We start from the raw sequence: 12162 nt of genomic DNA, 5'->3' as shown, positions 1-12162 counted from the left end.
ATACTTTGTTTTGCTTTTGTAAATAGAAGCGTATTAGAAACATTATACAGCTATTTCTCTGTAAATGAATTATTATGGTGAATCTTTTCATATCAAAAAGGATAGGGAAAAAAAGGTTCAAGAACAAAGAGAAAAAATGTCTTTGCCTTCTATTGGAGAAATTTTCAATCACATCATACCTTGTGAGTTTTTGAGACTGGTACTTTTTCTTGTCTTAAACTTTTCATTTCGTTAGCAGCATGGGAATTTCCTTTCAGTCTCTGTATTGTCATAAACTCGTATTTCCTCTGCAACAGTGCATATCCATGAATTAAAACACAATTGTATTAAATGTGAGAAAACCCAAAGGCAATCATTTAAAATTCACTTGTGCAGGCAGCTTACCTGTAAATTATCTAAACGAGCTTGAACTCTCTTAGCCTGAATCTCCATCTTCTTGTTTTCTTCACTTACTTCATTTAACTACAGTGAGAAAATATTAAATTTTTCAATATAAAACTTAAGGTGACTTCATACTAAAGATTTCCAAAATAATCTACTCTCTTATCTAGTCTGCCTAACCAAACAATGCAACAAAACAGAGGTAGCATTCATGATTAAAGAAAATCACAGCTGAGGGTAACTAGACTTATCTTGGAAATCATTTTGAAATGTATAAAAATACTGAATCACTATGATATACACCTGAAATTAATAGGATATTGTATGTCAATTATACTTCAATAAAATAATATAAAATTTTTAATTAAAATAAAACACACCTAAAAATCATCATTAGTCCTCAAAGTACTAACAGTATCTAAGTTTACTGCATTCTATCAAAATCTGTTAAGTCTCCTGATATCTTACAAGTATATGTTTTAATGGGAAAGATCTTTGAATTGAACTATTTATTGAACTATAATGTATGTATAGAAAAGTGTACAAATCATTAAAGCATGCAGTGTAATAAACTATTGAAATAGGATTAGTATATAAATTTGGGAAGAACTGTCATGCTTAAAAATATTGAGTCTTCCCACCTATGAGCATAACATAAACTTCAATTTATTTAGGTCTTCTTTATTTTATCTTAATAATGTTTTGTACTTTTCATTATATATGTTATACACATCTTTGTTTAGATTTAACCTTGATAGCTAATATTTTTTGATGTTATTATCTGTATCTTTCAATAAATAACATTTATTATCTGATTTTTGGTATATAAAAATACACCTGGTTTTTGTTTATTTTTTATTTTTTTATTTTTATTTCAATATATGAAGTTTATTGCCAAATTGGTTTCCATACAACACCCAGTGCTCATCCCAAAAGGTGCCCTCCTCAATACCCATCACCCACCCTCCCCTCCCTCACACCCCCCATCAACCCTCAGTTTGTTCTCAGTTTTTAAGTGTCTCTTATGCTTTGGCTCTCTTCCACTCTAACCTCCTTTTATTTTTTTTTTTTTCCTTCCCCTCCCCCATGGGTTTCTGTTAAGTTTCTCAGGATCCACATAAGAGCGAAACCATATGGTATCTGTCTTTCTCTGTATGGCTTATTTCACTTAGCATCACACTCTCCAGTTCCATCCATGTTACTACAAAAGGCCATATTTCATTCTTTCTCATTGCCACGTAGTATTCCATTGTTTATATATACCACAATTTCTTTATCCATTCATTAGTTGATGGACATTTAGGCTCTTTCCATAATTTGGCTATTGTTGAGAGTGCTGCTATAAACATTGGGGTACAAGTGCCCCTATGCATCAGTACTCCTGTATCCCTTGGGCAAATTCCTAGCAGTGCTATTGCTGGGTCATAGGGTAGGTCTATTTTTAATTTTCTGAGGAACCTCCACACTGCTTTCCAGAGCGGCTGCACCAATTTGCATTGCCACCAACAGTGCAAGAGGGTTCCCGTTTCTCCACATCCTCTCCAGCATCTATAGTCTCCTGATTTGTTCATTTTGGCATCTCTGACTGGCGTGAGGTGATACCTGAGTGTGGTTTTGATTTGTATTTCCCTGATAAGGAGCGACGCTGAACATCTTTTCATGTGCCTGTTGGCCATCCGGATGTCTTCTTTAGAGAAGTGTCTATTCATGTTTTCTGCCCATTTCTTCACTGGGTTATTTGCTTTTCGGGTGTGGAGTTTAGTGAGCTCTTTATAGATTTTGGATACTAGCCCTTTGTCCGATATGTCATTTGCAAATATCTTTTCCCATTCCGTTGGTTGCCTTTTAGTTTTGTTGGTTGTTTCCTTTGCTGTGCAGAAGCTTTTTATCTTCATAAGGTCCCAGTAATTCATTGTTGCTTTTAATTCCCTTGCCTTTGGGGGTGTGTCAAGTAAAAGATTGCTACGGCTGAGGTCAGAGAGGTCTTTTCCTGCTTTGTCCTCTAAGGTTTTGATGGTTTCCTGTCTCACATTCAGGTCCTTTATCCATTTTGAGTTTATTTTTGTGAATGGTGTGAGAAGGTGGTCTAGTTTCAACCTTCTGCATGTTGCTGTCCAGTTCTCCCAGCACCATTTGTTAAAGAGACTGTCTCTTTTCCTTTGGATGTTCTTTCCTGCTTTGTCAAAGATTAGTTGGCCATACGTTTGTGGGTCTAGTTCTGGGGTTTCTATTCTATTCCATTGGTCTATGTGTCTGTTTTTGTGCCAATACCATGCTGTCTTGATGATGACAGCTTTGTAGTAGAGGCGAAAGTCTGGGATTGTGATGCCTCCTGCTTTGGTCTTCTTCAAAATTACTTTGGCTATTCGAGGCCTTTTGTGGTTCCATATGAATTTTAGGATTGCTTGTTCTAGTTTTGAGAAGAATGCTGGTGCAATTTTGATTGGGACTGCATTGAATGTGTAGATAGCTTTGGGTAGCATTGACATTTTGACAATGTTTATTCTTCCAATCCATGAGCAGGGAATGTCTTTCCATTTCTTTTTATCTTCTTCAACTACCTTCATAAGCTTTCTATAGTTTTCAGCATACAGATCTTTTACATCTTTGGTTAGATTTATTCCTAGGTATTTTATGCTTCTTGATGCAATTGTGAATGGGATCAGTTTCTTTATTTGTCTTTCTGTTGCTTCATTGTTAGTGCATAAGAATGCAACTGATTTCTGTACACTGATTTTGTATCCTGCAACTTTGCTGAGTTCATGTATCAGTTCTAGCAGACTTTTGGTGGAGTCTATCGGACTTTCCATGTATAATATCATGTCATCTGCAAAAAGCGAAAGCTTGACTTCATCTTTGCCAATTTTGATGCCTTTGATTTCCTTTTGTTGTCTGATTGCTGATGCTAGCACTTCCAACGCTATGTTACACAACAGCGGTGAGAGTGGGCATCCCTGTCGTGTTCCTGATCTCAGGGAAAAAGCTCTCAGTTTTTCCCCATTGAGGATGATGTTAGCTGTGGGCTTTTCTTTAATGGCTTTTATGATCTTTGAGTATGTTCCTTCTATCCCGACTTTCTCAAGGGTTTTTTATTAAGAAAGGGTGCTGGATTTTGTCAAAGGCCTTTTCTGCATCGATTGACAGGATCATATGTTTCTTCTCTTTTATTAATGTGATGCATAATGTTGACTGATTTGCAAATGTTGAACCAGCCCTGCATCCCAGGAATGAATCCCACTTGATCATGGTGAATAATTCTTTTTATATGCTGTTGAATTCGATTTGCTAGTATCTTATTGAGAATTTTTGCATCCATATTCATCAGGGATATTGGCCTGTAGTTCTCTTTTTTTACCGGGTCTCTGTCTGGTTTAGGAATCAAAGTAATACTGGCTTCATAGAATGAGTCTGGAAGTTTTCCTTCCCTTTCTATTTCTTGGAATAGCTTGAGAAGGATAGGTATTATGTCTCTTTTAAACGTCTGGTAGAACTCCCCTGGGAAGCCATCTGGTCCTGGACTCTTACTTGTTGGGAGATTTTTGATAACTGATTCAATTTCTTGGCCGGTTATGGGTCTGTTCAAGCTTTCTCTTTCCTCCTGATTGAGTTTTGGAAGAGTGTGGGTGTTTAGGAATTTGTGCATTTCTTCCAGGTTGTCCAATTTGTTGGCATATAATTTTTCATAGTATTCCCTGATAATTGTTTGTATCTCTGAGGGATTGGTTGTAATCATTCCATTTTCATTCATGATTTTATCTATTTGGGTCATCTCCCTTTTCTTTTTGAGAAGCCTGGCTAGAGGTTTGTCAATTTTGTGTATTTTTTCAAAAAACCAACTCTTGGTTTCGTTGATCTGCTCTACCGTTTTTTTAGATTCTATATTGTTTATTTCTGCTCTGATCTTTATTATTTCTCTTCTTCTGCTGGGTTTAGGCTGTCTTTGCTGTTCTGCTTCTAGTTCCTTTAGGTGTGCTGTTAGATTTTGTATTTGGGATTTGTCTTGTTTCTTGAGATAGGCCTGGATTGCAATATATTTTCCTCTCAGGACTGCCTTCGCTGCATCCCAAAGCGTCTGGATTGTTGTATTTTCATTTTCGTTTGTTTCCATATATTTTTTAATTTCTTCTCTAATTGCCTGGTTGACCCACTCATTCATTAGTAGGGTATTCTTTAACCTCCATGCTCTTGGAGGTTTTCCAGACTTTTTCCTGGGGTTGATTTCAAGCTTCATAGCATGGTGGTCTGAAAGTATGCATGGTGTAATTTCAATTCTTGTAAACTTATGAAGGGCTGTTTTGTGACCCAGTATATGATCTATCTTGGAGAATGTATCATGTGCACTCGAGAAGAAAGTATATTCTGTTGCTTTGGGATGCAGAGTTCTAAATATATCTGTCAAGTCCATCTGATCCAATGTATCATTCAGGGCCCATGTTACTTTATTGACCATGTGTCTAGATGATCTATCCATTTCTGTAAGTGGAGTGTTAAAGTCCCCTGCAATTACCACATTCTTTTTTTTTTTTTTTTTAACGTTTATTTATTTTTTTGGGACAGAGAGAGACAGAGCATGAACGGGGGAGGGGCAGAGAGAGAGGGAGACACAGAATCAGAAACACGCTCCAGGCTCTGAGCCATCAGCCCAGAGCCCGACGCGGGGCTCGAACTCACGGACCGCGAGATCGTCATTTGGCTGAAGTCGGACGCTTAACCGACTGCGCCACCCAGGCACCCCTGCAATTACCACATTCTTGTCAATAAGGTTGCTTATGTTTGTGAGTAATTGTTTTATATATTTGGGGGCTCTGGTATTCGCCAATAGACATTTATAATTGTTAGCTCTTCCTGATGGATAGACCCAGTAATTATTATACAATGCCCTTCTTCATCTCTTGTTACAGCCTTTAATTTAAAGTCTAGTTTGTCTGATATAAGGATGGCTACTCCAGCTTTCTTTTGGTTCCAGTAGCATGATAAATAGTTCTCCATCCCCTCACTCTCAATCTAAAGGTGTCCTCAGATCTAAAATGAGTCTCTTGTAGACAGCAAATAGATGGGTCTTGTTTTTTTTTATCCATTCTGATACCCTATGTCTTTTGGTTGGCGCATTTAATCCATTTACATTCAGTGTTATTACAGAAAGATATGGGTTTAGAGTCAGTGTGATGTCTGTATGTTTTATGCTTGTAGTGATGTCTCTGGTACTTTGTCTCACAGGATCCCCCTTAGGATCTCTTGTAGTGCTGGTTTAGTGGTGACAAATTCCTTCAGTTTTTGTTTGTTTGGGAAGTCCTTTATCTCTCTTTCTATTCTATTTTTCTTTTTAATTTTTTTTAACGTTTATTTATTTTTGAGACAGAGAGAGACAGAGCATGAACGGGGAGAAGCAGAGAGAGAGGGACACACAGAATCGGAAACAGGCTCCAGGCTCTGAGCCATCAGCCCAGAGCCCGACGCGGGGCTCGAACTCAGGGACCGCGAGGTCGTCACCTGAGCTGAAGCCGGACGCTTAACCGACTGCGCCACCCAGGCGCCCCTCTCCTTCTATTCTAAATGACAGACTTGCTGGATAAAAGATTCTCGGCTGCATATTTTTTCTGTTCAGCACACTGAAGATCTCGTGCCAATCCTTTCTGGCCTGCCAAGTCAAAAGAGAGATCAGTCACGAGTCTTATAGGTCTCCCTTTATATGTTAGGGCACGTTTATCCCTTGCTGCTTTCAGAATTTTCTCTTTATCCTTGTATTTTGCCAGTTTCACTATGATGTTGTGCAGAAGATAGATTCAAGTTACATCTGAAGGGAGTTCTCTGTGCCTCTTGGATTTCAATGCCTTTTTCGTTCCCCAGTTCAGGGAAGTTCTCAGCTATTATTTCTTCAAGTACCCCTTCAGCACCTTTCCCTCTCTCTTCCTCCTCTGGGATACCAATTATGCGTATATTATTTCTTTTTAGTGTATCACTTAGTTCTCTAATTTTCCCCTCATACTCCTGGATTTTTTTATCTCTCTTTTTGTCAGCTTCCTCTTTTTCCATAACTTTATCTTCTAGTTCACCTATTCTCTCCTCTGCCTCTTCAATCCGAGCCGTCGTGGTTTCCATTTTGTTTTGTATTTCGTTTAAAGCGTTTTTCAGCTCCTCGTGACTATTCCTTAGTCCCTTGATCTCTGTAGCAAGAGATTTTCTGCTGTCCTCTATACTGTTTTCAAGCCCAGTGATTAATTTTATGACTATTATTCTAAATTCACTTTCTGTTATATTATTTAAATCCTTTTTGATCACTTCGTTAGCTGTTGTTATTTCCTGGAGATTCTTCTGAGGGGAACTTTTCCGTTTGGTCATTTTGGATAGTCCCTGGAGTGGTGAGGACCTGCAAGGCACTTCCCCTGTGCTGTGGTGTGGAACTGGAGTTGGTGGGCGGGGCCGCAGTCAGACCTGATGTCTGCCCCCAGCCCACCGCTGTGGCCACAGTCAGACTGGTGTGCCTTCTTTTCCTCTCTCCTAGGGGCGGGATTCACTGTGGGGTGGTGTGGCCGGTCTGGGCTACTTGCACACTGCCAGGCTTGTGGTGCTGGGGATCTGGCATATTAGCTGGGGTGGGTAGGCAAGGTGCACGGGGGCAGGAGGGGCAGGTTTAGCTCGCTTCTCCTTAGGTCATCCACTTCAGGAGGGGCCCTGTGGTAGTGGGAGGGAGTCAGATCTGCTGCCGGAGGTTTGGCTCCGCAGAAGCACAGAGTTGGGTGTTTGCGGAGAGCAAGTTCCCTGGCAGGAACTGGCTCCCTTTGGGATTTTGGCTGGGGGATGGGCGAGGGAGATGGCGCTGGCGAGCGCCTTTGTTCCCCACCAAACTGAGCTCTGTCGTCCGGGGGCTCAGCAGCTCTCCCTCCCTTTGTCCTCCAGCCTTCCCGCTTTCCAAGCAGAGCTACTAACTTATGACCTCCCAGACGCTAAGTCGCGCTTGCTGTCGGAACACAGTCCAGCCGGCCCCCCTGCTTTTGCCAGCGAGACTTGGGGGCTCTGCTTGGCCGGCAGGCTGCCCCTCCGCCCCAGCTCCCTCCAGCCAGTCCGTGGAGTGCGCACCACCTCGCTGCCCTTCCTACCCTCTTCCGTGGGCCTGTCGTCTGCGCTTGGCTCCGGAGACTCCATTCTGCTCTACACCTGGTTTTTGAATATTGAACTTATATCCAAAGATTCTCCTAAATTTATTTAATTCTACTAACTTGTCTGTATACTTATCTTAATTTACTTACTTGTTTGGATACCTCTGTATATAAGTACATAATCATATCATCAGTAGATAAGTCTTACTTCTTATAATCCTTATTTTTCCAATCCTTATTTTCTACTTTTTTTTTCCCTATTGCACTGACTAGCAATTTCATTATAGTGTTCAATAGAAACAGGAACAGTGAGGACACTTTGTTCTGATTTCAGAGGGAAAACATTTCAGTAACCCATATTAAGTATGATTTTGCTATTGGATTTTTTTGTAGATACTTATCAAAATGAAGTTTTCTATTATTACTATTATCGACATGTTGCTCAGTTTTATTATCAGCAGAAATTATGATTTTTCTACTCTTTTTCTACTCTTATTAGATAATGTGTTAATTTTCAAATGATAAATCACCTTTGTATTCCTGTATTAAATCCACTCAGTTGTATTATTTTTATGCATTGCTAGACTCAACCTGCTAACATTTAAAAATTTTACATCTATATTCATGTAACTGGTTTGAATTTTTCTTTTCTTGTAACATTCTTGACATGTTTAGTTTCAAGATTACACTGGCCTATTACAACAAGAAAGGGAGTTTTTCTCTTTTCCTATTTATATTTAAGACACAGGATGTTTCCTCCTTAATAGTTAGTCATTAGTTTTACTGTTCCTGGTCTTATTTTTCTCTGATCACTTTTAAAATTTTATCTTTATTTAATGTTTTTAGCAGTCTTAAAATTAAAGCAGTGTTCTTCTGTATGGTTTCCCTAAATATGTACCCTGCTTAGGCTTAACATAATTTCTTCAATCTGTAGGTTGATGGGTTTGCTTGTTTGTTTTTTACCGTTTTGGATAGTAAGTGATCATTTCTCTTCCCATATTTTGTTTTTGCCCTATTATCCCTCTTATTTTTTATTTTATTTTATTTTTTTAATTTACATCCAAGTTAGTTAGCATATAGTGCAACAATGATTTACCCACTTAGCCCATCCCCCCCCCGACAACCCCTCCAGTAACCCTTTGTTTGTTCTCCATCTTTAAGAGTCTCTTATGTTTTGTCCCCTCCCTATTTTTGTATTATTTTTGCTTCCTTTCTCTTATGTTCATCTGTTCTGTGTCTTAAAGTCCTCATATGAGTGAAGTTATATATTTGTCTTCTGACTAATTTCACTTAGCAAAATACCCTCCAGTTCCACCCACATAGTTACAAACGGCAAGATTTAATTCTTTATGATTGCCAGGTAATACTCCATTGTATATATATACCACTTCTACTTTATCCATTCATCCATAGGTGGACATTTGGGCTCTTTCCATACTTTGGCTATTGTTGATAGTGCTGCTATAAACATTGGGGTGCATGTGCCCCCTCGAAACAGCATACCTCTTCCCCTATGATAAATACCTAATAGTGCAATTGCTGGGTTGTAGGGTAGTTCTATTTTTAGTTTTTTGAGGAACCTCCATACTGTTTTCCAGAGTGGCTGCACCAGTTTGCATTCCCACCAGCAATACAAAGGGGATCATCTTTCTCCACATGCTCTCCAACATCTGTTGTTGCCTGGTTAATGTTAGCCATTCTGACAGGAGTGAGATAGTATCTCATTGTGGTTTTGATTTGTATTTCCCTGATGATGAGTGATGTTGAGCATGTTTTCATGTGTTGGTTGGCCATCTGGATGTCTTCCTTGGAGAAGTATGTATTCATGTGTTTTGCCCATTTCTTCACTGGGTTATTTTTTGGAGGGTATTGAGTTTGATAAGTTCTTTATAAATTTTGGAGACTAACCCTTTATCTGATATGTCATTTGCAAATATCTTCTCCCATTCTGTCAGTTGCCTTTTAGCATTGCCTGTGCAGAAGCTTTTTATTTTGATGAGGTCCCAATAATTCATTTTTACTTTTGTTTCCCTTGCCTCCCTTGTTTCCCTTGACGTGTTGAGTAAGAAGTTGCTGCAGCCAAGATCAAAGAAGTTTTTGCCTGCTTTCTCCTCAAGGATTTTAATGGCTTCTTGTCTCACATTTAGGTCTTTCATCCATTTTGAGTTTATTTTTGTGGATGGTGTAAGAAAGTGGTCCAGGTTAATTCTTCTGCATGTTGCTGTTCAGTTTCCCCAGCACCACTTGCTGAAGAGACGGTTTTTATTCCATTGGATATTCTTTCCTGCTTTGTCTAAGATTAGTTGGCCATACGTTTTTGGATCCATTTTTGGGTTCTCTATTCTGTTCCATTGATCTGAGTGTCTGTTTTTGTGCCAGTACCATACAGTCTTGGTGATTACAGCCTTGTAATACAGCTTGAAGTCCAGGATTGTGAGGACTCCTGCTTTGGTTTTCTTTTTCGAGATTGCTTTGGCTATTCGGGGTCTTTTCTGGTTCCATTCAAATTTTAGGATTATTTGTTCCAGCTCTGTGAAGAATGGTGTTATTTTGATAGGGATTGCATTGAATATGTAGATTGCTTTGGATAATGTTGACATTTTAACAATATTTGTTCTTCCTATCCAGGAGCATGGAATATTTTTCCATTTTTTTGTTTATTCTTCAACTTCTTTCATAAGGTTTCTACTGTTTTCAACGTAGAGAGTTCTCACCTCTTTGGTTAGATTTCTTCCTAGGGATTTTATGGTTTTTGGTGCAATTGTAAATGGGATTGATTCCTTGATTTCTCTTTCTGTTGCTTCATTGTTGTTGTGTACGAATTCAACCGATTTCTATGCATTGATTTTATATCCTGCAACTTTGCTGAATTCATGAATCAGTTCTAGTGGGTTTTTGGTGGAATCTTTTGGGTTTTCCATATAAAGCATCATATCATGTGCGAAGAGTGAAAGTTTGACCTCCTCCTGGCCAATTTGGATGCCTTTTGTGTTGCCTGACTGCTCAAGTTAAGAGTTCCAATACTATGTTGAATAACAGTGGTTACGAGTGGACATCCCTGTCTTGTTCCTGACCTTAGGAGGAAAGCTCTGTTTTTCTCCATTGAGGATGATATTAGCGTTGGATTTTTCATATGTGGCTTTTATGATCTCGAGGTATGATCCTTCTATCCCTACTTTCTCAGGGTTTTTATCAGAAAGGATGCTGTGTTTTGTCAAATGCTTTCTCTGCATCTATTGAGAGGATCATGTGGTTCTTATCCTTTCTTTTATTGATGTGATGAATCACAATGATTGTTTTCCAGATACTGAACCAGCCCTGCATGCCAGGTATAAATCCCACTTGGTCGTGGTGAATTATTTTTTTCAATGTATTGTTGGATTTGGTTGAGGATTTTTGCATCCATATTCATCAGGGAAATTGGTCTGTAGTTCTCCTTTTTAATGGGGTCTTTGGTTTTGGAATCAAAGTAATGCTGGCCTCATAGAAAGAGTTTGGAAGTTTTCCTTCTATTTCTATCTTTTGGAAGAGCTTCAAGAGAATAGGTGTTAACTCTTCTTTAAATGTTTGGTAGAATTCCCCTGGAAAGTCACCTGCCCTGGACTCTTGATTTTTGGAGATATTTGATTACTAATTAAATTTCTTTACTGGTTATGTGTGTGTTCAAATTTTCTACTTCTTCCTGTTTCACTTTTGGTAGTTTATATGTTTCTAGGAATTTATCCATTTCTTCCAGATTGCCCATTTTATTGGCATACAGCTGCTCATAATATTCTATTATTGCTTTTATTTCTTCTGTGTTGCTTGTGATCTCTTTCATTCTTGATTTGGGTCCTTTCCTTTTTCTTTTTCAACGTTTATTTATTTTTGGGACAGAGACAGACAGAGCATGAACGGGGGAGGGGCAGAGAGAGAGGGAGACACAGAATCGGAAACAGGCTCCAGGCTCTGAGCCATCAGCCCAGAGCCCGACGCGGGGCTCGAACTCACGGACCGCGAGATCGTGACCTGGCTGAAGTCGGACGCTCAACCGAGTGCGCCACCCAGGCGCCCCATCCTTTTTCTTTTTGATCAAACTGGCTAGTAATTTATCAAGCCCTATTATCTCTTTTTGAATTCCATGTTAAAACTTTTAACAAATGTTTCTTATTCTTTCTCCAATGTTTTCATTTCAAGATTTTTTTAGGAAATGATCCTCCAGTTCATTAATCCTGTCTTCTGCTGTGACTTATCTACTGTTAAATCCTTTCACTGGAGTTTTGAAATTCAATTAGTGCATTTTTTAGTTTTAGAATTTCAATTTAATTCCTTTTTACATGTTCTGCTTCTCTAATGAAGTTCTCAATCTTTTTTTCCTACTTATTTGAACATATTAATCACTTTCTGAACTTTAAAAATAACTTTTTTTTATGTTTATGTATTTTTCAGGGAGAGAGAGAGAGACAGAATGAGAGTGGGCAAGGGGCTGAGAGAAAGGGAGACACAGAATCCTAAGCAGGCTCCAGGCTCTGAACTGTCAGCACAAAGCCCGACGCAGGGCTTGAACTCACGAACCCTGAGATCATGACCTGAGCCACAGTCAGACGCTTAACCAACTGAGCCACCCAGGCATCCCTATCAGTTTTTTAATTGTAATCATCATTTTATTTTATTTATTTATTTTTTTATTTTTATTTTTAAAAAT

The 12162-nt window shown here is 38.8% G+C and overlaps 1 protein-coding gene across 6 annotated transcripts in view; it reads right to left on the bottom strand.

Annotated features, from left to right (window-relative positions):
* The window catches only part of CCDC138 (coiled-coil domain containing 138), a 147580-nt gene that overhangs the window by 104281 nt on the left and 31137 nt on the right, over window positions 1–12162 (bottom strand). For 5 of the 6 annotated variants that reach the window (XM_086701490.1, XM_086701491.1, XM_086701486.1 and 2 more), the window contains exons 8-9: window positions 385–462; window positions 180–287 (exon numbers count right to left, since the gene is read on the bottom strand). In XM_086701490.1, the coding sequence (XP_086557616.1) occupies window positions 180–287; window positions 385–462 (186 nt within the window). The remainder of the gene's footprint in view (window positions 1–179; window positions 288–384; window positions 463–12162) is intronic. The other variant, XM_086701489.1, reaches the window with a different exon arrangement.

This window comes from Puma concolor, chromosome A3 (genome assembly GCF_028749965.1).
Source record: "Puma concolor isolate L17-30 chromosome A3, mPumCon1.1.hap2, whole genome shotgun sequence".
NCBI lineage: Eukaryota > Metazoa > Chordata > Mammalia > Carnivora > Felidae > Puma > Puma concolor.
This window is presented reverse-complemented; position numbering and strand designations above follow the sequence as displayed.